General features: G+C 35.8%; 4 protein-coding genes across 7 annotated transcripts in view; 2 read left to right on the forward strand and 2 right to left on the reverse strand.

Annotated features, from left to right (window-relative positions):
- LOC111445249 (protein HGH1 homolog) overlaps nt 1-697 on the reverse strand; it is a 6416-nt gene extending 5719 nt beyond the window's left edge. The window contains exon 1 of the mRNA XM_023083519.1: nt 546-697. The gene's annotated coding sequence lies outside the window, so the exon portion shown is untranslated. The remainder of the gene's footprint in view (nt 1-545) is intronic.
- Nucleotides 698-5946: 5249 nt separating this feature from the next.
- On the forward strand, nt 5947-11918 carry LOC111445225 (probable serine/threonine-protein kinase At1g01540). 2 transcript variants are annotated; one of them, XM_023083485.1, is made up of 8 exons: nt 5947-7378; nt 8388-8613; nt 8714-8922; nt 10239-10365; nt 10444-10515; nt 10663-10849; nt 10924-11056; nt 11325-11918. In XM_023083485.1, the coding sequence occupies exons 2-8, from the start codon at nt 8466-8468 to the stop codon at nt 11586-11588; spliced, it is 1140 nt and encodes a 379-aa protein (XP_022939253.1). In that variant the 5' UTR covers nt 5947-7378; nt 8388-8465; the 3' UTR covers nt 11589-11918. The 2 variants fall into 2 exon arrangements, with proteins under 2 accessions (XP_022939253.1, XP_022939252.1); XM_023083484.1 differs by having other exon boundaries at nt 5947-7359.
- A 5098-nt stretch (nt 11919-17016) lies between these two features.
- LOC111445476 (LRR receptor-like serine/threonine-protein kinase RPK2) lies at nt 17017-21153 on the forward strand. Of its 2 annotated transcripts, XM_023083878.1 has the most exons (2): nt 17017-17327; nt 17446-21153. In XM_023083878.1, the coding sequence occupies exon 2, from the start codon at nt 17591-17593 to the stop codon at nt 20477-20479; it is 2889 nt and encodes a 962-aa protein (XP_022939646.1). In that variant the 5' UTR covers nt 17017-17327; nt 17446-17590; the 3' UTR covers nt 20480-21153. The 2 variants fall into 2 exon arrangements, with proteins under 2 accessions (XP_022939646.1, XP_022939645.1); XM_023083877.1 differs by having other exon boundaries at nt 17017-21153.
- Nucleotides 21154-22495: 1342 nt separating this feature from the next.
- The window catches only part of LOC111445111, an 8758-nt gene continuing 5129 nt past the window's right edge, over nt 22496-26124 (reverse strand). For both annotated transcript variants that reach the window (XM_023083343.1, XM_023083342.1), the window contains exons 8-10: nt 24870-25012; nt 24658-24781; nt 22496-24486 (exon numbers count right to left, since the gene is read on the reverse strand). In XM_023083343.1, coding sequence (XP_022939111.1) covers nt 23068-24486; nt 24658-24781; nt 24870-25012 — 1686 coding nt within the window. In that variant the 3' untranslated portion in view covers nt 22496-23067. The remainder of the gene's footprint in view (nt 24487-24657; nt 24782-24869; nt 25013-26124) is intronic.

Raw genomic sequence — 26124 nt, forward strand, 5'->3', positions numbered from 1 at the left:
TTTTTTTTTTTTTTTTTTTTTTTTTCTTTTTTTGTTGTTGATAATTTTAGTTATTGGGGATATAAACTGATTCGAGCTCGTTACCAAATGCATTTGATGTCATTTTAAAGCAGAAAAACGAAAACATTTAAGTTGCAAGCTCAATTAACAGCAGGTTTCCAGTTTTCCTCAAAGAATTGGGAAATGAAAAATATTTCATTGCACTAACGCCACGGTTAAATATGATCTTTCGGTAACTTCCTACTAAACCCTCCCCCAAAAAATTGTTGACAAAAAAAAAAGTCTCAATCATCCAATCTTTCTTCAAAACAGAGATGATCGGGAAAAAAGAAACAGAAAGACAACAAAACATTTTACTTTAAGAATAGGTTTCAACAATTCTTCTATATTCTGTCAACAAAGATGCATCCATACACTACTCGAAAGCAAAGTGAGGAGCAAAAAGTAGACCTAAATACATTCAATTTGCAGCCATGAATGCTCGAACATATCCGAAACAGGAAGCTTAATACAATACCTCGAGTCGAAGAGGAATGAGAACTCACCATATTGAAAATCCCCTGGAAAGGGACCGGTGAAGAACGGAAATCCTGCGAAGCCGAACAAAAACAGAGGGAGGGAGCAAGAACCCTAAAACCTCGCACTGATGCGTGGGGGCTGTTGATAAATGGGCTTTTTCATTCAAATGGGTGGGCTTTGGGTTTTTAATGATGCCCTCCCAAATTTATCACTTTGCTTTTTGGCCCCCACTGTTTTATTTATTTATTTTTTTTTCCTACAATCATTTATGTTTGGTCCTTTACTTTCCACCTAATTTCTATTTTGGGTTAAAATTTTTAAAATTTACAAGTTTCGTGTAAGGATCCGATTATTTTTTTTCGTATGTATCGAAGTCGAAGTCGAAGTCGTTACTTAAAAGCTAGCAATTTTATAATTTCATACAAATAAAAGGCACCCTTGTTCTCGGATGTTGTTGCTACAGTTGTTTCCCACCCGAAAGCTATACGGTGTTCTATACCCGATCGCAATCATAGCTGTGGACAAAGAGAGAGACCTTTAATAAGTTTGTTAACATTCATGACATATTCCTTTGTTTGTACGACAATCAAGTGACTGCCGTGCCAAACGTCCACCGTTAACAGATATTGTCCTATTTTGAGTTTTCCTTTTCGGGCTTCTTTTTAAAACGCGTTTACTGGAGAGAGGTTTCTACACTCTTATAAAGAATGTTACGATCGACGTGGGATCTCACAATCCACCCCCATTCGAGGCCTAGCATTCTCGTTAACACTCGTTCCTCTTTCCAACCGACGTGGGATCTCACAATCTATCTCGTTCAAGGCCTAGCATCATCGCTAGTACTCGTTCCTCTCTCCAATCGATGGGGGGTCTCACAATTCACCCTACTTCGAGCCCAACGTCTTCCCTAGCACTCGTTCTTCTCTCCGATCGATGTAGAATCTCACAATCCACCCCCTTTCAAGGCAACCATCCTCGCTAGCACTTGTTCCTCTCTCTAATCTTTGTGGGATCTCACAAAAAATTTGGGATCAAACCGTCAACTTTTAAGCCGGTATGAATCAAATGTATTTTAAAACCTAATCTAGCTAGCATCTCGAAAACCCGAATCTTTGATTTCATCAAAAGAGACGACTCAAAAGCCTATTTGGGTTTACGTATCGAAGAAATTCCGCTAAAAAATGCAAAAATAATTTGTTCCCAATGAAAAATGGACCATCACTTTTACCCCTTATATCCTCTTCAATAACTCCACAAACCTTCTTTACTATGGTACCAATGGAGAAAAATAGGCCACCTATTCTAATCTATATGTGTTTTTAGGCTTTTTACTGCTACACAAATATTGTTGTGTTGTAAAAAGATTCGGTATTTATTGGTCGGTCGGAATTATTTGATCTAACTCTCTTTCTTATGAATACTCTATGAAAATAGGGTTAATTCAGTATTGTGCAGACAGCCTAAATGACGATCGTTTCGTTTAGATGGTTCATTTTCAAATCCCGACTTTTGTCGATAGGGTAAACTAGTCTTGTGATAGGTTGATTTCAAAAAATAGTACCTCTGTCATCGTCGTTTTTTGTGAAAACAAGAATATTTATGTGATATCTCACATTGGCTGGGAAGAAGAACAAAACACCTTTTAGAAGAGACTTCCCCTAGTAGACGCGTTTTAAAGCCTTGAGAGGAAGCCCGAAAGAGAAAGCCCAAATAGGACAATATCTGCTAACGGTGGATCTAGGTCGTTACAAATGGTATCAAAGTCAGACACTGGACGATGTGCTAGCCTTTTTGCTGTTCCTCGAAGGGGGATAGACACGAGGCGGTGTGCCAGTAAGGGCGCTGGGTCCCAAAGGGGTGGATTTGGTGGTGGTTCCACATCGATTGGAAAAAGGAACGAGTGTCAGCGAGGATGCTGGCCCCGAAGGGGGTGGATTGTGATGTCCCACATTAGTTGAGAGGAGAACAAAACACCATTTATAAGGATCTCCATACCCTTTATTACAAGGGAGTGAAAACCTTCTCCTAGCATTTAAAGCCTTAAAGGGAAGCCCGAAAGGGAAGGCCAAAGAAAATCATATCAATGGATCTGGGTCATTACAAATGGTAGCAGAGCCAGACATCAGACAATATGTCAGCCTTCTCATTGTTCCCCGAAGGGGGATAGACACGAGACGGTGTGCCAGTAAGGATACTGGGCCCCAAAGGGGGGTGGATTGTGATGTCCCACATTGGTTGGAGAGGAAAACAAAACGTAAAGACGCTGGCCCGAAAGGAGAGTGGATTTGGTGGCGGTCCCACATCGATTAGAGAAAGGAACAAGGCTAGCGAGTATACTAGAGGACGTTGGTCCCAAAGGGGTAGATTTGGTGGCGGTCCCACGTCCATTGCAGAAAGAAAGGAGTGCAGCATGGATTTGGGTTACAATTTATTGATCAATTTGTAAAAAAATAAAATAAAATAAAATAACTATTATTGGGATAAAATTTTCAATAAATATAGAAAGAACCAATTCTATACGTTTTCTTCATATCTTCTACATTATTTGATTGCAAAATCCCTTTTGTCAAATGCTTATCTTATGAGGATCCTAAGAAGATTTCTTCGTTTGATTTATATATATCTCACAGAGATATCGTAATTTATTTACTCCACCAATACCGATTATGATAGACACAAGAATCTATTTAAACTGACGACGAAAGATTTTCTTTTAATGGCACCCTTAAAGCCACACGACTCTTGCATGCTCGAGTTATCAACCATCCATTAACGATTCACTCTAAAGACAAAAGATAGCAAGAATGAACCGCTTCAAGCTAACAAAAGTTGACAGATGAAGACTAAGTTGTCGCGTGTCGACGTCTGGGGACGAGTCGAGACTGCACATCAATTGTTGAGGAGGCCTGGATACTCATCTAAGGCTCAGCTCGTTGGAATCTATGTCCTAAAACTCGTAGTTTTTGTAATTAAATAGTTGACAAGGGCATAGGATCTCTTAGTCGTATCGACTTAGAAATTCCTCATTTGAACTTAATACCAAAAACCCTAGATGTCTTCTAAATTCGAGTTTGAGACAGGCGTAGGTCCCTCCGAGTATCCCGTTCGAAAATAGATGATTTAAAAATTATATTGAATAAAAATAACACATTAAAAAAAAAGTATATGGAATGAAATATTATAATAAGTTGACTTTAATGTATGGCAGCATCACATTAATATAAATTATAAGAATGTTTGAAATTAATTATTCTTAAATTTCAATTAAGACATTATTGAAATAAAGCATAAATTTATTATATATTATGAATAAATTCCAATAAATACAATTAACAAAAAAAAAAAAAATCACGATTATTAATTATTTTTTTAATCGTTAAATTTTTAAAAATAAAAAAATAATAAAAATAAATTGGAGTGAAGATATTTTCTATTAAATTATTAAATATTGTCCGACTTTTAAATTTGTTTAATATATTTTTGAACTTACCAATTTAATAATAATAATAAAAAATTTATTATATATTTTTTAAAAATTTAGAGACCAATTAAATACGAGATTTATCAATTAAATTAATTTTTTCTAAAATTAAATGAATTTCAAATCATAAAATTAATATAGCTCAATTTATTTGATTTAAAATTAAAAAATATGGGAAGTAAATGAAAATACCTGTAATTTATGGGGACAACAATGAAATTATATTTAATTATAAGGACTAACTTGCAATTTCTCATCAATTCCATTTATTGGTCCTCCCTCACTCATGGAGTGTGCCAGCTATTGTAGTCATTACCTTTGCATTATTCTCATTGTCATCATTATTCATACAAATTTTTATTCTCAACCAAATAAAATTAATTTTTTTCTAAATAAAATAATAAATAATTTTAATTTTAATTTTATTCTATTAATTTCGACTCTAACCCTTTTAACTTTATTAAATTGAATTCAAAACTTAAATATTACCATTTTTACCGCGAACTAATTTTTCACTAATTTCAAAATTAAATCTTACAAATTAAGTAATTAAATATAATAATTTTTTTTTTAATTATTATAAATTTTTACCAAACATTAGTCGTCAAATTCTTTCCATCAATTAAAATAACGGTAATTTTTCGAATTAATTATTATTAAATACATATTCCAATTTTTTTGTTATATATTTGCAATTAATTTCTAAATTTAATATATTTATTGATATTAAATTAATTTAAATTTTTAGTAACAAATAATTTTATTATTAATTTTTAATTCAAAAACAAATTAATTTGAAAGGCATTAGGTGACAATTGTAAATGGGTTTAATTTCCATGAGCAATTGATTTTTATTATTTTATTATAAATAAATAAATAAAATAAAATAAAGAATGTTAGTTCATGAAGTGTCTTTCTCATGCTTCTAACGTGGAGTTCCTTCATGTGTCTCAATCTTCAAAATATTTTCATTAAACTTATATTTCAATTTTTTTTAAAAACTTTAAATTAAAAATTTTTCCTCTCTCAAAATAATTAAAATAAGCTACAATGACAATGATTATTGTCTCTATTGATTTATATATTAAAAAAAATAAAAAATAAAAAATCGTATTTTAGTCGGTCGTACTTTCATCTTTTTAGTTCTCATACTTTTAAAATATTAATTTTCATAATTTTAAATTTTATGTCTAATAAATCTCTATATCTCTCGGGTCAGTGATTTATATCTACATTAATTTTTTTTTATATGATATAATTAGATGAAAGTCCCACTTGTGCTAATTTAGAAATGATCATCTGTTTATAATCAATAAATACTATCTCCATTGCTACGAGGCATTTTGGGAAACCCAAAGTAAAGTTATGAGCGTTCATGTTGGATGATGAAAGTCCCACATCGGCTAATTTAGGGAATGATCATGGGTTTCTCAACGGAATGAGGCATTTTGGGAAGCAAAGCTACGACAGTTTATGCTCAAAATGGACAATATCATATTAACGTGGAGAGTCGTGTTTATCTAACGTGGTATTAGAGCTATGCTCTAAACTTAACCATGCCAATAGATTAGTAAATCCTAGAATATCGAACATAGGACTCTAAAAGAAGAGGAGTCCTTTGGAGTCGAGCCTCCTCAGAGGCATAGTAAAAAATGACCAAGACTCTAAAAGAAAAAAGGGGTCGAGCTTCCTCGGAGGCATACTCTAAAAGAAAAAGGGAGTCGAGGGAGTCGAGCCTCGATTAAGCGGAGACGTACTTTGTTCGAGGGGAGGTGTTGAATACTATCTCTATTAGTACGAGGCCTTTTGGATTCATATACCCATACACTCTCTCATTCTCTGTGAGTCTACAATAAACTTTGGACAGTTTTTGGTGTCCCTAGCGTCTCATCCTCTTAATATAAATCCCTTTTTTCTAAAGAGTTCCAATAGAACAATCCAAAGAACAACGCTCCAATTCTCAAAAATTTCTTCAATATCACAAAAGAAAAAGAAAAAGAAATAAATAAACGAAGCATTTGGATGTTCTAACGTGCCTGCATATTCCCTTCCTTGTCCGTTTCTCTCTCGTTTATTCCATATAAATTTCCACTGTTTTTTTCTCTGAACCCTATTTTTTTTTTTTTCAAGAAAAAGGTCATTTGGAAGAAGCAATGTCAACATAGCTGGCTGGTGGGGACTCTAAGCCCCACAAAATGCTACTCTCCTGCTTCGAATCTCTCTTTCTTTTCTTTCTTCTTTTTTGTTTGTTGTTCTTTTGTTCTCTCCTTCTCTCCTCTGTTCTTCGATGTTCTTGTTTATTTAGAAATCTTCTGGAAAATGGGTAATGATTTGTGTGATTTGATTATTCTTTTTTTATTTTGATTTTGGGTTTTTGGGGTTCAATTTTGTTTCCTGTTTTTGAAGAAGCTCTGTGATATATGAACACAGCCAAGATGCTCTGTATACGACACAGCAAAATGAACCCACCTATTTCTTTCAACTTGCAGTACCAGACAACACTGTTTTGCTGCTTTACAGCCCACACATTGCATTACTTGATATATATCGAGTTTTAATTCCTCTAGTTTCATTTCATTTTTCCCCCTTTTTGCTCTTTCCCTCTCCCCTTCTCTCTAGATTATCACTTTTTTCTTGTTCTTGTTGTTCTTGTTCTTGATCATCGATCGTTTTTCTTCCTTCGATTTTAGTTTGGCCACATGGGTATTGTTCATCTGATTGAATCGTGCAAAGAATAGGAGGGTTTTCGATCATTTTCTTATTGTTCTTCCGCTGAATCGGGGTTTGGGGTTTTGGGTTGAATCTACATTATTACTCTTTCATTGTTCTTCATATTATTCGAGTTTTCGCGACATGGGTTTTGTTCATCTGATTGTTTCGTTAAAAGGGTAGACGAGATTTTGATCTGATTTTGTTCATCTGATTGTTCTTCGTGGGTTTGTATTGATTTTTTCTTTTGCAATAAAACTCTTGAGTTGTTGTTGTTGTCGGCGCAAGGTCACTTTCTGTCGGCATTGTCTGTATCCAATGATGCATTTGGTATTAATTTAACCAAAAAGTACCCTCCCACTGTTTCTTTCTGCTGCTGTTTAGCCGATTTCGTCTTCTTCTTCTTCTTCTTCTTCTTCTTCATACGATTTTAACTTCAGCAGCATTTGCTGGAAGTGATGATCGGACTCCATTTTTTGTGATTTTTGAGCTCTAAGAACATTCTTCATTGCTTTTGGAATGTGGGTTGAATTTCATCGTCTTTACTCGTTTTTACTGGAAGGAGAAGAGTTCTGCAATTGCTGATTGTTAAATGATGCTACGCTTTCAAAAGATCTGCATCGTTCTCTGTAGTTTCTTCACAATTTCAGGTTTGAAGTTCAAGATGATGTATGTTTGTTTTCAATCTGTTCTTCTTGTTCTTGCTGAATTTAGATGTTCATTAGGAAAAGATGAAGATCTATAGATTCAGCTTCATTCTTGTAGTTGAGTGTAAGATTTGCTTCCATATCAATCACTTTCGGGTATGCGTCGTGCACTCGGTTTGGTTTGTGATCTGAAAATTTAGGGATGGGATTTAGAATTGTTTAACTTGTTTGAGTTGTTGCAAATGGTACTAGAGCTAGATATTGGGCGTTGTGCTAGGAGGACGATGGGCTCCCAAGGGGTGGATTGTGAGATCCTACATTGGTTGGAGAGGGGAACGAAGCATTGCTTATAAGGGTGTGGAAACTTCTCCTTAGTAGACGCGTTTAAAAAACCTTGAGGGAAAGTTTGAAAGGGAAAACCCATAAAGGACAATATCGGCTAACGGTGGGTTTGAGCTATTACAAATGGTTTTAGAACTTGGCACCAGTGTTGGATCCCCAAGGGGGGTGGATTGTGAGATCCCACATTGGTTGGAGAGGGGAACGAGGGTGTGGAATCCTCTCCCTGTTACCAATGGTATCAGAGCCAGACATCGGGCAGTGAGTCAGCGAGGATGCTGGGTCCCCAAGGGGGTGGATTGTGAGATCCCACATCGGTTCAAGAGGGGAACGAGGGTGTGGAAACTCTTTCTAGTAGACGCGTTTTAAAAACCTTGAGGGAAAGCCTGAAAGGGAAAACCCAAAGAAGACAATATTTGCTAGCGGTGGGTTTGAGCTATTACAAATGGTCTCGGAGCTAGGCACTGGTGTTGGGTCCACATCGGTTGGAAAAAGGAACGAAGCATTCCTTATAAGGGTGTGGAACCTCTTTCTAGTAGACGCATTTTAAAACCTTGATAGGTAGCCCGAAAGGGAAAGCCCAAAGAGGACAATATCTGCTAGCGGTGGTGGGTTTGGGCTGTTACATTAACACGTACGTTCTATATTCCCCAATATGATTGTTGTAATTTTCTTTTTCATTTGTGTTTCAGATTCGATGTATAATAGTGTGTATAGTAGTTGTTATACTGTAAAAAAGCATCAACGGTGAAGGGAAGAACCCACATGAGATGTCAAGGGTCCTTGCAGCAGTATTAGGAGGTTCTGCAGGAGCCGTGGCATTGGTGGGATTGACTATTATACTTATAAGATTCTTAGCACGCTCAAGAAACGCTGCAAGAACTTCCGAGACGGGCTCTTCGGATCCTTCTGTTCAAGGTATTCTCTTCGTCTTCGTCGCCCGTGTTATCCATTAGCATATGTATTTTGTTTTTCAGAAGGATGATCATCAGTTGGTTGTGTTTTTCATTACTTGTAGTTGGAAGGCATGTTGGTATTGAATTGTCTCTACGAGATGCTCGACATTTCGAGATGGCGGAGTTGGCGATAGCCACTAATGATTTCAGCGAAAAGAATTTGATCGGAGAAGGGAAATTTGGGGAGGTCTATAAGGGCATGCTTCATGATGGAATGTTCGTCGCTATCAAAAAGCGACGTGGAGCGCCGAGTCAGGATTTTGTAGATGAGGTAATATTCATTTATTGTCTTGTAAGCCTTCGACATTGATATATTTCCAACCTGAACGTGCATAATTTGAGCACGTATGGAAACGGAATTGCATACCACTCACCTGTATTTTCTTTTGAAATTGTCGTGTATGTATTGATTAGTGCTAAAACAAGAGTTTCTCTGAGATCCCACGTTGGTTAGAGAGGGGAACGTTGCATTCCTTATAAGGATGTGGAAATCTCTCCCTAGTAGATGTGTTTTAAAACTTTGAGGGGAACCTCAAAAGGGAAAGCCCAAAGAGGACTATATCGGCTAGCAGTGAGCTTGGGCGGTTACAAATAGTATTAGAGTCAGATAATGAGTGGTGTACCAACGAGGATGTTGGACCGCCAAGGAGGTGGATTGTGAGATCCCACATTGGTTGGAGAGGGGAACGAAACATTCCTTATAAGGATGTGGAAACCTCTCCGTGTTAGACGCGTTTTAAAACCTTGAGGGGAAGCCCAGAAGGGAAAGCCCAGAAGGGAAAGCCAAAAAAAGACAATATCTACCAGTGGTGGGCTTTGACTGTTACAAATGGTATCAGAGCCAGATACTGGGTGGTGTGCCAACGAGGACGTTGGGCCTCCAAGGAGGGTAGATTGTGAGATCCTACATTGGTTGGAGAGGGGAACAAAGCATTCTTTATAAGAATGTGAAAACTTCTCCCTGTTAGACGCGTTTTAAAATTTTGAGAGGAAGTTCAGAAGGAAAAACCCAAAAAAGACAATATTTGCCGACGGTGGGCTTGGGCTGTTAAAAATGGTATCAGAGCCAGACATTGGGTGGTGTGCCAACGAGGACGTTGGGCCTCCAAGGGGGTGGGCGGTGTGCCAACGAGCACATTGGTGGGCCTCCAAGGGGGTGGATTGTGAGATCCTACATTGGTTGGAGAGGGGAACAAAGCATTCCTTATAAGGGTGTAGAAACTTCTCCCTAGTAGACGTGTTTTAAAAACCTCAAGGGGAAACCTATAAGGGAAATTCCAAAAAAGACAATATTTGCTAGCAATGGGCTTGAGCTGTTACAAATGGTATTAGAGCCAGACACCGGGTAGTGTGCCAACGAGGACGTTGGGCCCCAAAGGGGGTGGGTGAGATCTCACATTGGTTGGAAAGGGGAACGAAACATTCCTGTTAAGGGTGTGGAAACCTCTCCCTAATAGACGTGATTTAAAAACCTTGAGGGGAAGCCCAAAAGGAAAAGCCCAAAGAGGATAATATCTACTAGCGGTGGGCTTGAGCTGTTACAGTTTCAGTTGATTCTGCCTTCTAATTTAGTTCATTTACTATCAGGTACACTACCTCTCCACTATTCGGCATCGAAATCTCGTAACTCTTTTGGGCTACTGCCAGGAAAACAACTTACAGTTCCTCATCTTCGATTATATACCCAATGGGAGCGTTTCTAGCCACATATATGGTAACGGTTCATACATGTAAAAGCGTTATTTCTCAAAAGTCGCTCCGAACTCACTCTTAAAGAGCACCGTTTTTGCAGGCACCGAGCAGCGTTCAGCCGAGAGGCTCGAGTTCAAGATCAGACTCTCAATAGCTCTGGGGGCAGCTAAAGGTGAACCTCTGCAAACAGTGAGCATTTATTTGCATCTCTTCTAGATTGACTAACCATCAAATATATCAATGGTGAAACCAAATTCTTATCTACCAATGCTTTCGACAAACTCGTCCCTCCGTAACGTGACCTGATTATCGTACCTAGGTCTGGCACATCTTCACTCCATAAGCCCTCGTTTGATACACAAAAACTTCAAGACGTCCAACGTTCTCGTCGACGAGAATTTTATAGCTAAAGTGGCAGATGCAGGACTTCACAATGTCATGGGAAGATCTGACATTTCAGAATCGTCGTCTCGAGCAGCAGCGGATGAGATATTCCTCGCTCCCGAGTATTGATTCTAAAACTTTCTACCTTTTTCCATATTCTATTGTATGATTGTTCATCTTCCATCCTCTTTTGTAGGGTAAAGGAGTTTCGACAATTTTCTGAGAAAAGTGACGTATATAGTTTTGGCGTATTCCTTTTCGAGTTGATAAGCGGTCAAAAAGCTACTGATGTGCCCGGTTCCGATCCAAGTTATACTCTGGTTGATTTGGTAAGTAGATTTTGGCAATTTTCAAAGCTTCATTTTATACTAGCTGATCATGTCTTGCTCGAAATTATCTCGATATCGATCGTACCTTATTAGAGACATTGTTTACGTAACTTTGATACATGGTTTACTTTTCTCGATACGAATACCATCTCGAGGTTAATGAAAGCAATACCAGAGTAATTCACATAGGTCTAGTATCTGGCATTTTTTTCGACTTTTTCGTTTATCGAATTCTGAAACCGTGTCTCGTTCCATGCCTATTTGAAAGATACAAAACAAACAGGAAACGAGCGATATTGCTAGCTTTATAGATCCAAGATTGGGGAAGAGCTTCACCGAGGAAGGTATGGCTGAAGTGATGAACTTGATACTTCAATGCGTCGGATCTTCGAGCGAGAGGCGCCCGGGGATGAGCTATGTGGTGATGGAGCTTGAAAGGATACTGGAGAAAGAGGTGAACTTGACAACAGTGATGGGAGAAGGAAGCCCAACTGTTACCCTTGGGAGTCAGTTGTTCAAAGCCACGAAGTGAAATTCTAGAAGCTTTAGCTCGAATACCGACATCAGCTCTCTTGCAGACGTGAAAACCGAGAGGAACGGAAAACACGGGCTTGGTCGATAGCTAAAAAGTGTGGTATATGTGTAATAAGGTTCTTTTTAGTTCTTTAATTTTTTAATTTTTTAAGAGTAAGAGACCTCAGCTGTTGTAAGTGTATAAAAAAAGAAACAGCTGAATCATTCTTTTTATCATTAACTGATTGTCGATTGTTCATATGGAAGTGAACTGAGATTGGTGTGCCGTTTGAGAACCCGACCAATCCAATCAAACCCGACAGCGTTGGGGGTCGGGTAAGCATTTTTCTCGATTTGGGTTCGTGGGTTGTTATTTGTTTTATTTGGTTCCGTTCAAACTAAACTTAGTTTCACTTCAACCCTAAGAGTTTGCCGCTCACCCTGAATTGCATCCCGTGCATTGTTTTTTTACTCTCGTGACTCTTTGAATTTTATTGTTGCTAACAATCGCACCCGTCTCTTTATTTTCATTGAAAGCATGTGGCCGACCTCTCGTCTCTCAAACCTCTACTTTATCGTCACCGTCATATCTTCTATAAGCTTCATCCTAGCGTTGAATGAGTATCATAGGTTATCATCGTCGTTGATTTGAGATGTGTATTAGTACGTACAAAATCGTCCATGTCTATTTTGATCTATATTTTTTTGTTTTAGTTCTTTCGAGTATCTAACCCGATAGGTTGAGAAAAATCACCCCAACCCAAATCAACTCGTGTATTTCCTTTCCTTTCGGTGTTTTTGGCACTTCTAGTTTATGAACGGTTTTTTATTTCTACTTTCTTTTCATTTGCGAGTTTTTTTTTATTGGTTCCTTGGACTCGCTTTTTGTTGGGCTTGTTTCTTTGCTTGCTTTTGCTTTCGATTCGGTTTGAAGGTTGATATTTCTTTTAGTTGGGTTAACTCGATCAACTCAAAAATATTGTTACAACCTAATCCTACTCTATTTTTATAAAGATAAATAATATTTAACGTTTGTAGCTAATTTTAGTGATATGATGCCAGTCGTAAATACTTAACATTTAAATACTAAAACATGTATTGCGAACGAGTATGATTTTTTAAAAAATAGAACAACCCGACGACACAATCCAACCCATCTCTGGTATATGCGTTTTAAAATCGTGAGGCGGACGACAATACGTGACAGGCCAAAGCGGACAATATTGCTAGCGGTGCGGTGGGCTTTGCTTTTAAAAATTGTATCAAAGTTAAACACCGAACAGTGTGTCAATGAGGACGCTAGACCTCCAATGAAGTAGATGGTAAAATCCCACATCAATTGGAGAAGGGACGACTACCATAACAAGCCAAGACATAGTGGTAGACTTGAGTTGTTATAAGATAAATTTGATTTTTTTTTATGAAATCACTTAAAAAAAACAAAAGTGAAAATTGGAAATCTTTTTGAAATCATCATTAAAAAAAAAAAAAAAACTATTAAAGATTGACCCTTATTATTATTTTGTGTTATTTTTTTTTTTTTTACCGTTTTTATTCTCTTTATAAATTTCAAATTTTCACTCAAAATTATTTGACAAAAAGCATGGAAAAATAGGATTCCATGTTTACCTTTTCCCTTTTTATTTATTTATTAGATTTTTTATTCTTGGAAAATCATCTTTGCTTGAATTAAGTAATTTCACTTTTTTATCTTTCCAACTTTGCATCATTTCATGGATGGTTTTTTTTTTATAATTATTTTATATAAAATTTAATTAAAATTTTATATAATATACCGTTCCAACTTTGATAGGCACAGATCTAATATAATTGCTAAATTTGTAACGTCTCGTACTTAATACTTAAAACAGAATTTAAAATCCAGATTCCGAGACTTGATAACCTTAGTATTCTTTTGCATCTCTTGTGATATGGTCACGTTATTTTGTCTTCACAAACTAACACAGGTTTTTTCAGTATATTTTGTCCTCGCTCACAATTTCTTTTTTTAAACTTTTTTTATAACATTTTTTTATGTAAATTATGGACCGTAAATTAACCTCTCTAATTTCTATAATTTGTTAGTTAAAGATTTGATTGATAGGTTACCTAAAGCAACAAATTTGAACCTAATCATTTCCCTGTCCCTTAATTTTATTATTATTATTTTTTACTTTTTTTAATAAATTAAAAATGATTAGTTGTTTTTATTGCATAATAAAAAAAAAGGTCATTAATGTGAATATAATATCAATAATAACTAATAAAATATTTATTATTTTTTAAACAATTCTAAAGTTTCATGGTTAAAATAATTTACCTATTTTGGACAATTTAGAATTTTATATTAAAATTAAAAAAATTAAATCATAAAAAAAACCATAAACATTATCATTTATTTTTAAAAAAAATACTAACAATATTACATTAAAATTTTCGATATTTTAGAATAATTTTAGAAGAATAAATATATATTTGAAATAAAATAATAATTTTAAATGCAACAAAAGATATAATGAAGCAATGATTGAAAAAGAATTGCTTTTTTTTTTTAATAAAAAAAAATAGGGTAAATAGGTGAGTTGGAATTGTCAAATCAGGAGGATTCATGTATTTTTGATTGCTGAAATGATTTAATAAACGCCACAGAAAATATCAATTTTAATTAATTATAATAACAATAATAATTCAAATAAATAAATAAAATATAATTCCAAAAGGACGCCAGTCCAGTCACTGACAATTGACAGACATTCAGCTCGATTCCTGCCTCGTAGTTCGTTGATGTGATGTCCCCAATGTCCATGGGTGTTCTTGTAATTTCACATCTCTCATAAATTATTAAAAGTTATTTTAAAAAATGTCCAAATATCAATTTCGTTTAGCTTTCATGTTTAGAATTATTCAAGTTTGATACGATCAATCTTGCTTGTGGAGTGATTCGAATCTCAATAAAGTATTATCATCTTGAGATATTTGATCAACAAAATAATCTGAATTTTACTTTTTCTTACCGTGATTCCTTATTATTAGGGCTAAGTGTTCGTACGTTTCATTAGCCAAAGACTAAGTTTATTTGTAATTCTATGTAATTTGGGTTGTATGTATAGAATCGTTTAAACTTGATATGATCGATTTTGCTTGTGGAGTGATTCGAATTTCAAACAAAGTAATCCGAATCTTACTTCTCTTGTAATGATTACTTATCATTGCACTTAGATTTCTTATAAGAGGTGTCTATTTAACCTACCCTGTCCTAAATGGGGAGGAGATTCCCGATTTAGACAGGAATGAGGAGGGAGTGAGTAAATTTTTTTCGGCTAGATAAATGGGATAGCGGACAAGATTATATATTTACTCTCTCCATCTCTGCCCAATTTTCCGCTCCATTTAATATAAATATATTTTAAACACACAAATATGCACTTTTTGCTTATATTAAAAAAAATATAGTTAATTTTGAGACTTTAATTATAATATTTAAATTAAAAGTTATAAAAAATTACTTGTAATCTTCGTCTCCATCTATTAAAAATAAATTAAAAATTTAGCAGGATGTCTCCGTCTCCGCTTGAATATATTAGGAATTGCCACGAGAGAAAATTACGTTTTAGGTCTATCTACCCCGGACGTTAAATGGACAACGAGTGAAAATAAAATTTTCTCCCTAAACAGGGTCGAAGACGAGAATTTTATTTCTCGTGTTCATTTCGTGCTTGAAATTTGAGGTTTTTGAAATTACGTTGAACATTAAAAAAAATTATTTTAAATTAATATTTTATTAAAAATATAAAAAAAAAGTTGGAAAATACGATAATTACTCGATAAATCCTTACCTTTAATCCATGTTTCGGCACGATGCAAACACAGTTAAATGTAGTTATCACACGATAATTACTCGGCACCAAACGTGAATTTGCAAGCATTTTCACCCTCTCAAAACCTCACCAAACTTTGAAGGTTATACCTCAACTATGACATGAAATTATACCTTTTAATTTCTTTTATTCTTTCAATTAATCTTTATTTTTGGTTTTTTTAATAATATTTTAGTAATATGTTCTCCAAATTCAAAATAATAAATTTATTAATAATTTTTATTATTTATTTATTTTTCATTGTAATTATCCATTTCCGATTCATAAAAGAAGACAAATCTTCCCTTAGTTTTTTTTTTTAAAAAAAGGTAAAAAATAAAAATAATTGAGAAGAAATATAATATTCTGACATTTATTATTAAAAAAAATGTAAGGCTCCAAATTCTGACAATATTTTATTTTGGAAATTAATTAAACTCCTCTAAATATAGAAGTACCCAAAAAGTAAATCTTAAAATATGTTTTATTAAAAAAAATTATAAATAAATTTTGATAGATCTAAATTAATTAATTTATAAAGATTTTGGGATTTTTGTTGATATAATTATTAGTTTATGTTTTGAAGCATTATAATTTAACGATTTGTTAAGTATATGGGTCGTTATTGTAATTCCTTTATTTGATACTACATGTCCTGAGTGGAAGCCGTTATTTATAATTCTTATTGATTTAATCCGAAAAAAAATTAAAATTGATTTTTTCCTCCGAAAAAAGAGAAGAAGAAAGAAAAAAATTAAGGGTGTTCGAAAACGTGATGACCTGACAAACCTGATCAACCCAATTCCATATAATATGCTTTGGATGGTTTCTCCCAACTAGATTGGGTCGAACTGAATAATTTTAAAATATATACTTTTATTTACCATACAACTATATATATATTTATTTATTTTATTCAACTTCATAATTATAAAAAATATATATTAAAATTAAATTATATATTTTAATAAACTATTTAAAAATAAATAAATAAAGATTTTACTTTTATTAAATACAAAAATTTAAATAAACTACCCAAACAACTCGATCCAATGATTATTTGGATTGACAAAATTTACCATCTAAATAATTAGGTTGGGTCTAAAATGTCTTAACCTGTGACGTCCGAGAAAGGAGGGATACATGAATGAACCAAAGCTATATCTAAATGCAAGCTATCGATCCAATGATTAAAAAAGATTAAAGAAAAATTAAAGTTTCAAATTTCTCAATCATAGAATTTCAGGGTTGAAACAATTCTATATTGCGTGGCCTCGTATATATTACTTAAAGGCAAAATATGCTAAAAAAACAAGTTAGTCTGTATATATATTGATAGATAAACACGAATCTCCACAATGATATGATATTGTCCTTTTTGAGCATAAGCTCTCATGGTTTTGATTTGGGCTCCCCACAAGGCTTCATGCTAACGGAGAGCCTTCTTTGATTATAAACCCATGACCATTTCCTAACCCTAAATGAACTGTCCGACACTTTCATCTAGTATCTAGTATATATATATATAGTTGTTTATTATTATTAAAATTTGGCAGAAAATAATAATAATAATAATAATAATATGCATGTGAATAAACAGCGCAACGTAGAGTACAGTTTCAGATCCTTACCTTACGCCGCTTGCTTTTGTCTTCTTCTTCTTCTTCCTTCTTTCTTCCGCTCTGTTTCACTGATATCGCTTCCTTTTTCTCTTTCAACAGTTTCTTCCATTTTCTCCCTTTTTGATCTTCATTTCTTCATTTTATGTTCCCTCAACAATCCTTAATCAACGCTCCCAATCCAATTCAGACACCCACATCTGTTACCATTTCAAACAAATTTCTTGTTGCTCCGGATTTTCTGCCGCCGGTTAGCTAATCGGAATATTCTTCTCCACGGAGGTGGTTCTTCTTCTCTCTCGATGTCTTCTTCTCTTTCATGGTTCTTGTTTCTTTCCCTTTCGTTTACTTTTTCTGGTACTAGCGGCTCGGTTTCCTATGATGCAATGTCGCTCCTCAGGTTTAAGGGCTCTATTTCGCTAGACGGCTCTGATGTTCTTCGTGGTTGGAATTTGTCGGTTTCTCACTGCGATTGGTTTGGAGTTACTTGCGATGGTGTTACTGGTAGAGTTGTTGCGCTGAATATCAGTGGAAGTGGTGGTGTTATGGCGGCGGATTCTGTTCTGGCTGGGACGTTGAATCCGGCGATTGGAAATCTTACTGAGCTTCGTGTTCTTTCGCTTGTGAATAATCTGATGTATGGGGAGATTCCGAGGAGTGTTGGTAAGCTTCAGTCGTTGGAGGTTCTAGAGCTTCAGGGGAACAATTTCTCTGGAGAGATTCCGAAACAGATTAGGTCACTTCGATCTCTTCGCCTGCTTAATTTGTCTGATAACTCGTTTTCTGGCTCGATTCCGAGTAAATTGATAGGTTCGACGAAATTAGAAGCAATTGATTTATCGTACAATCAGTTATCTGGTAGTATTCAAGTTGTTGGTAATAGGTGTGGTGTTTTGAATCATTTGAGGCTTTCGCATAACTTTCTGACCGATAACATTCCGGCGGAGATTGGACAATGTCGGAAACTCAGGACTCTGTTGCTCGATGGCAATATATTAGAGGGACAAATTCCGGCTGAGATCGGCCAAATATCAGAACTCAGAATTCTTGATATATCTAGGAATAGCCTCACCGATTCGATTCCAAAAGAGCTCGGTAATTGCCGGAAGTTATCACAGATCGTGTTGACGAATTTGAACGACACCAATCCCGACTACGATAGTTTAAGCGGCGAATTCAACGCTTTCAATGGAGGAATTCCTTCCGAGTTGTTATTGCTTCCCAGTCTACAAGTTTTTTGGGCGCCGAGAGGTAATTTTAATGGAAAATTGCCGAATAATTGGAGTTCTTCATGCTCGCTTAGGGTTCTAAATTTAGGGCAAAATTACATCACTGGAACCATACCCGAATCGATTGGGAACTGTGCGAATCTTACCTACCTGGATTTATCCTCAAACAAGCTACAAGGTAACCTCCCTGTGCAGCTTCGAGTTTCCTGTATGGCGTATTTTAATGTAAGCCAGAACAAAATTTCTGGTGTTCTTCCCAGATTTGAGAAAGATAGTTTCTGTATGAACATGGTTCCGCATGAACCAGCTTCCAGATTCTTAGATGATGAAGATAATTGGAACTCTTACATCAATTCTCCTGTCTGGGATTTCCCAAGATTAAATGATAATCTCATAATCGCCCATGATTTTAGCTGGAATAGGTTCAGTGGATCATTGACTTCGTTCAAAGTGGGAGAAGTGCTTTTGGCTAATGGTCACAAGTTCTCATACAAACTGTTGCTTAATAGCAACCAGTTCAATGGATCACTTCCCATCAATCTTGTCTCGAACTGTAACGATATGACGAGCGTTTCGGTTAACTTGAGTTCAAACTCAGTATCAGGTGAGATTTCTGATGCATTTTTTCTCCATTGTCGACAGATGATCGAGTTTGAAGCTGCAAGCAATGAATTAGATAACTCGATTGGACCTGGAATTGGTGACTTGCAGAGGGTTGTTCATCTCGACTTGAGAGAGAATAGATTATCTGGAGTTTTACCTGATCAGTTGGGGAACTTGCAGAGTTTGAAATGGATGCTTTTGGGTGGAAATAATTTGTCTGGAGAGATTCCATCTCGACTTGGTCGATCGACTTCTCTAGTGAGTTTAGATCTTTCTCGAAACGAATTTACAGGAGTTATCCCTGAAAGCTTATCATATGCTTCTAGACTTGAGATTTTGTTGCTTGATCATAACTGGTTATCTGGGGAAATACCAGCATCTTTCTCTGCTCTTTCTCATCTCACTAAATTGGATGTCTCTTTTAACAACCTTTCTGGCCACATTCCTCATCTTCAGCACATGATTGACTGCATTTACTTTGATGGGAACAAGTTTCTGCATCCATGCCCGGAGTTGTACTCCGACTCCCCAGCTGGACTTCCGGTTCCTCTCAACGTCGAGAAGTGGAAGAGACAAAGAAAGTTCATGTCCATGGTAATCGCTGTGGCTGCTTCCTCAACTCTAATTTGCTTACTCTTAATGATAGCTGTTATTATCATTGTTAAGAAAAGGCTTGATAGACAAAATAGGTTAAAGAAAAGACAAGTGGTGACTTTCTCTGATGCTCCGTCCGATCTGAATTATGATAATGTTGTCCGAGCGACTGAGAATTTCAGCCTTCGCTACCTAATCGGTACTGGTGGCTTTGGGTCGACATACAAGGCTGAACTGCCCTCAGGTTTCCTGGTTGCTGTTAAGAGACTGTCCATTGGTAGGTTTCAAGGAGGCATCCAACAATTCGACGCGGAGATTCGAACACTGGGAAGAATACGACACAAAAACCTTGTAACTCTTCTCGGATACTACGTCGGAGAGGCTGAAATGTTCTTAGTTTACAACTATCTTTCTGGTGGGAACCTTGAGACCTTCATTCATGAAAAATCGTGCAAACACGTAAAGCACTCGGTAATCCATAAGATTGCTTTGGACATAGCGAGGGCTCTTGCATACCTTCATTACTCCTGTGATCCTAGGATTGTTCATAGAGACATCAAGCCTAGTAACATCCTGCTTGATGAAGACCACAACACCTTCATATCAGATTTTGGGTTAGCCAGGCTTCTTGAGGTATCAGAGACTCATGCCACAACAGATGTGGCAGGAACATTTGGATATGTTGCACCAGAATACGCAACCACTTGCAGGGTCTCGGATAAGGCCGATGTTTATAGCTTTGGAGTTGTGCTGCTAGAGTTGCTTTCTGGAAAAAGGTCGCTCGACCGATCCTTTTCTGACTTTGGGAACGGATTTAACATTGTTACATGGGCGAAAATGCTGATCAAGGAAGGTCGTTCTTCTGAGCTTTTCACTCCTGAACTTTGGGAAATGGGACCTGAGGAACATTTGCTTGGAATGTTAACGCTCGCGTCTAATTGCACAGTTGAAATTCTCGCTCTTCGACCGTCGATGAAGCAGGTTGTCGAGACACTGAAACAGTTGTAAATTTCTTAGGATCACTGACTCACTCTTCAACTGGTTGCTGACTCAAAATGACAGAGCATGCCATCCCTACATTACAACCAATCGTACATACTGAGATGAATTCTTTCACCCAGGTTCATTTTCTAAGCCCTCTAGTTTAAATGAAAAGTTCTGCTTCCTATGTTTGATAGTTACATCCTAGACTATAGAGATACTAACCTTGACCGCTTTCTAGTATTCTTCGCGAGAAAACTGCAACCATAGCGTTTATAATTACACTCTCGAACTTCTAATTAGAATGAATTTAGTTGTAACAATTTCAACCTCATAGATCAAACTAGGTTAAGATTTCACTGTAGTAGACTGTTGTAATAGCCCAAGTCCACCGCTAACAGATGTTGTAATAGCGAAGGGGAGTGAATTTTGACATCTCACATCAGTGGGAGAGGGGAACGAAGCTTCTCTGATATAGAAACCTCTCCCTAACAGATATAAAAAGAAGTCTTGAAACCTTTTCAAGGAAGACAATATCTATTAGCAGTGGACTTGTGAGGTTACAGGTACACATTTTGTAAGTTGTAGCTCACGGAAGTTTATAATTGTAAGGATTGTAAGGATTATTTGTAATGATGTGGAAGGGGAAAGTTGAAGTTGAAAGTTATGGAGTACAATTATGAGTCTCTTTTTGCTTGTTATGATTTTTTTTTTTTTTTCCTTCACTTTTGGCTTATTTAAGTATTTTCTTGCAAAGAAACAAGTTGTGTGTCATCAAGGAAAAGGGTCCACAAATCTGCATAAATCAATTAGCTTTTCACTGTTATTGGCTCTGTACAGTAAAGTTTTACTAAATTTGGAGCATCTGTAGAGATGATTCTTTTTGTGAAAAACAGTAAAAGTGCATCATGTGATATTTGGCCATTTTCTTTGAGTGAGTCATGGCTACATTAATAAATATATTTGTCTCTTTATTTATTTTAATGTCTTTTAATTTTCAATTGTATCCTTAATTTTTTTTTTAAATGTTATATAATATCCTTAAATTTTAAAAATACTTTCATGATTAGCTTTAGAGGGAAAGTATTAAAAATATCGATTGAACTTTTGAAAATGTTTAATATCACGTTTAAAAAATAATCAGGAACACATTAATATCCTAAAATCTTTTTGAAAAGTTTTAAAATTCTTACGTTATTGGCGATCTCGTCAACAATATACTAACTAATATCACTTTTTAACTTTTTAAAATTAAAAAAAATTAGATCTTGTAACTAATATCACTTTTTAACTTTTTAAACAATAAAATTGTTCAAGGATATTTTAAAATTTTAAATTTTTTTTAGAATATTTATGAAATTTTCACAAAAATTTTAGAATATTTATGAAACTTTGAAAGTTTTTTTAACTTAATATTTGAAACTAAATAGTTTTCATTCTCAATATTATTAAAACTTTTGATAGATTAATTTTAATTTAACCAAAATTATATTGATTTTAAATATTATTTTAGTTTCTATAGGGTTATATTTTAGTCTTCATAATTTCTTAAATTGAATTCAATATTCAATAAAATATATGAGGTCAAAATTGAAACTTAAAAAAATATTCGACCTCATTGATTTTCAATAGTCGGTACATCGAGTACTAATTGTTATATATTAATTACAATTCAATCATAATACATTTATCAACCTGATGTGCAAAAGGGAAATATCATCCTCACTATCATCGAATTTAAAATATAAATGATTTTCAATGTGTATGCTACATAGTTTAACAATAATTTTTTCAAATTGTCGAAGATATAAATTTCTAACATATCTTTTACCAAATAATGTTGACACCTACTTCCAACAAATATGTCTTCTCGAGAGAAGAAAAAAGGCATAGACAAACACAATATAAACGTCCCTCAAATGTTGATTTCTCTGCCTTTTTGACACATTTTTTATCAGTAAAACGCCATGATCGGTTACCGATACATATTACCGACCTCTAACTATAGTACGTAAGTTTGAATTCTCTCCTCTCATTTGTAAATGATCTGCAAACTTTATTCAGGGAAGAAAAGACTAAGATAAATAGAACTCAGTAGAGCTGCAATTATTACCACCACCTCACATGAGACTGTCTTAAAGAAACTAATCAACAACTTAACAATAAATAAAAGGAAACAATCAGGAGAATCATGGCCTCAGATGGCTGTGTAACCTCCAAAATTATTGAAATTATCTTCTAAGCAACAGAACAGAGAGGAGAGCTAAAAATAAAGAACAAGCTACAAAAATGTACCTGTACTCTGGATCCTTTTCATCGCTTCAAATTTCTTCTTCTTCTTCTTCTTCTTCTTCTTCTTCGTCTTCTTCTTCTTCTCCTCTTCCAGCTGCTCATCTAATATCTAAGATTATATACATGGCGCTGTGTTTCTTCTCTTCTTGTGTATGAATTGGGTATATGTATAACAAGCCTACCATCTTTCATCGCACAAAACCAGCTCTCTTTGAAACATCCACAATGTTTCTTTTTCTTCGTTCTTTTCCAATAGCTTATGCCATTGCTGCATCTTCTAGTCCTGACTCCAAAACCAAGACCAACTGCCCACATATGTCTCTTCACTGATTCCATGATCTCAAGTATGGTTTCTCCATTGGATCAGTCAAGTTGGAACTTTGATGCCTCGTGCCTACCCAGCTCATACTCTGAGATGGTATTTCATGCCCTCCCAAGTAGCTGAGTGGGTTGGATGCTTCTGGTAGAACGTTTCCGATCATGGGATTTCCTTCTCGCAACATTCCATAGTTCCTTGGGGAAATCAATTGCCCGTTCGTGCTCATTGGGTGAAAAGGGGAACGAAATTGATTACTTTGAGATAGAACACTGAATAAGGTTTGATCTGTGCTGCTGCTTCCAGTTCCAATGCTCTGATTTGGGACTATAACGCCATCTGGCCCTGTAAACCCATCATGGACTTGATGATTGCCCGGAAACCAGTTCTCGCCTAATAAACTTCCACCATTTATGGGATGAGAATGGATATGAGAAGGCACGCGAACCGAGTTAACAGCCCAGCCCTGCATTCCAACTGAGGGTAACTGTTGCTGAGTTGGAGGATTCGGATACCTGTTTCCATCAGGATAAATATTCCCTGGAACACCATGTTGAATGTAGACTTGCCCATCTTCCTTCCGCCTTTGCTGCAAAGGCACAGATAACTCTGACTGCTCCTGGAAATGTCTAGAATACTGACTCTCTTCGATCAAGTCATTGTTTAATGGCTGGAAATCTAAACCTGAGTGCCTTTCCTTGTGATGGAAGGACAGACCTCCCTGCCTAGTAAACACAGAATGAAGTAACTCATCTTTACCTTGATTTTCATAACTAAAAGTGCCATCATCTGATTGTCTATGTAACAAACTTTTTCCAATATCTCGGCTATGCAAATCAGGTTCCACAAAAGTGCCATTATCTGATTGTCTAGGCAACACATTTTTCCCGATAACCCTGTCATGTAAGCCATGTTTCGCATAAGTGCCATCGTCTGATTGTCTAGGCAATAAACATTTAGCAACACCTCTGGCAGCCATGTCAGGTTCAACATCGAAAACTTTTGTTTTTCGCTCGTCATAAGCATGAGAATTTGAAAGAGACAAATTACTACTGGACGTAGCATAACCATGGCTGGTAGAAGAGCTGTAGTAATTCTTTGGCATAACTTGTCGTGTGCGAACATCACCAATAGAAAGTAGGACCTCTCCCTGGCTGGCTGTGCATTCTATAGCATTCAGATTTCTTGATAATCCAGATTCTTCGAGAATAGTATTACCAGAATTTAGGGTGTCATGGTCTTCGGGATCCAAACTGTTGCCAATCTCCAACCCACCATTGATCTGCTCTGAGGACTGACTACTTTGGGAGCCAGAGATTGATTTTTCAATAGATTCATTTCCTGTTCCCTCCACATCCATTTGATCTGTTTCTTCAGTATCCATTTGACCTCGAAGCATGCTATCATGGCTTTCGATGTCCACATCCTAAACCCTCAATTACAGGTAAAAACGTTAAAAGACAATGTTACAGAAGGAACCCAAAATAATAACGGTAAATTAAGAACTATATTGCATACAACGATGCCCCAACAGTTCAATAAGGAGAGAAAAACAATTGAGAGAGAATAGAAAAACAGAAGTGGAATTGTTAAGCACCATTATCAATGTTTGTCTGTCTTTCAGATCTTGCTCCAACGCCTTGGTTAGTTCCCGTCTCTGTAAATGAACCTTTCTCCAATTTGAATATGCAACGGGGAGATGAACTTTTGATAATTGCAGCCTATGCCAATAAAGAAACTATGATATGAGGGGAATGAATGAGTCTTTCGATTTGGTAAAAATAAATATGTTACTTCACATACTCTCACCAGTGCTCATGCAGCTTTTGCTGTTCTTCCTCTACAAATACTTGATATGGTTGTACATTAAAAGCTTGTATGTCACCTAAAACTTGGTCCAGAGATCCGGATTGCTTCATATTCTTCACCAGGTCATGTTGCTTCTTACTAATCTGAAGCGTGTGCACAAGAAATCAACGACAAAACCCTCCTAAGTACCAAAACTTGCCTCTCTTTTCAATAGGTAAAAAACAGAATCATAAAGAAAAAGAAACCAAATTTCCATGAGGTATATTCAACCATTGATTCTCAATCATAAACATCAAAGAAATGTGATATAACTTGCTTTCTCAAAGCAGGGATTATATGGAATGAAGATACCCAGATAGTAATCCTAATGACAAGATCAACGAGGCCGTGGCAGGAGTGTCGAGTATCCATGTCAAGAAAGAAGCGAAGTAAAAGAAAATGTAACCATATAATTTATAAATGTTTAGCAAACATACAATGAACAAATCTCAGACCGAAACTATTTTTCCATCAACAATTCCACAAACTTTCTTTTACTTGAAATTGTTAAAAGAAACCAAATCAAATATACTTCATTAATATATATGTGTATGTATACTTATATCTTTCCATATCTCAACTGTCATCTTTCTTTTCATTTTCATCATATATCCCCTACCCAAGTCATATATATGAGGCCAATTCCCAATTCATTGCAATCTAAACTGTTCTGCCAAAACCACTGGGCTAACAAGAGTGGTTCAACTTGCAAGTTCGAGAGGTAAATCTGTAAGATTACCCTGCGGACTAGCATAAAATCATTTTCTCAAGCCATTTCCCAGATTTAGTGTGGCTCCCCTAACCACTAGAGTTCTGCATTTGGCTATTTGCATTCCAACAGCCATTTTAGCGAGCCAATTGGCAGATGAACATGCGGACCATCCAACAACATTGAGAAGCAAAAGGACAATCTTTGAAAAAGTGACTTGCGTCTTTTAAAGAGATTAGTTGAAGAAAACGATGGGGCTTTCTTTGCTGGATCTTATCATTTGTATCACAACCTTTGAGACCAAAGGAACGCTTTACTTGGGAAAACGCAAGTAAAAAAGGAGTTTAAAGAACTGAAGTTAAACCCAACTAACCACAAATATTTCCATCTTATTTGTTCAAATGGAACTTTTTTTTGGTATTGTGAAAAGTTACAAATGAAGGTACAGTGCCCTTCTGTTGAGAGAATATAAAATAACACCAAACCCCCCCCCCCCCCCCCCCCCCC

The sequence above is a fragment of the Cucurbita moschata genome, unplaced genomic scaffold, assembly GCF_002738365.1.
Source record: "Cucurbita moschata cultivar Rifu unplaced genomic scaffold, Cmos_1.0 Cmo_Scf00007, whole genome shotgun sequence".
NCBI classification, from domain to species: domain Eukaryota; kingdom Viridiplantae; phylum Streptophyta; class Magnoliopsida; order Cucurbitales; family Cucurbitaceae; genus Cucurbita; species Cucurbita moschata.

What these genes read in the sequence shown, in the direction of transcription:
- LOC111445225 (XM_023083485.1), top strand. Translation starts at nt 8,466, where the DNA reads ATGTCAAGGGTCCTTGCAGCAGTATTAGGAGGTTCTGCAGGAGCCGTG. An exon ending in TTCGGATCCTTCTGTTCAAG is followed by an intron (nt 8,614 to 8,713) that starts GTATTCTCTTCG and finishes CATTACTTGTAG; the next exon opens with TTGGAAGGCATGTTGGTATT. An exon ending in GTCAGGATTTTGTAGATGAG is followed by an intron (nt 8,923 to 10,238) that starts GTAATATTCATT and finishes ATTTACTATCAG; the next exon opens with GTACACTACCTCTCCACTAT.
- LOC111445476 (XM_023083877.1), top strand. Translation starts at nt 17,348, where the DNA reads ATGTCTTCTTCTCTTTCATGGTTCTTGTTTCTTTCCCTTTCGTTTACT.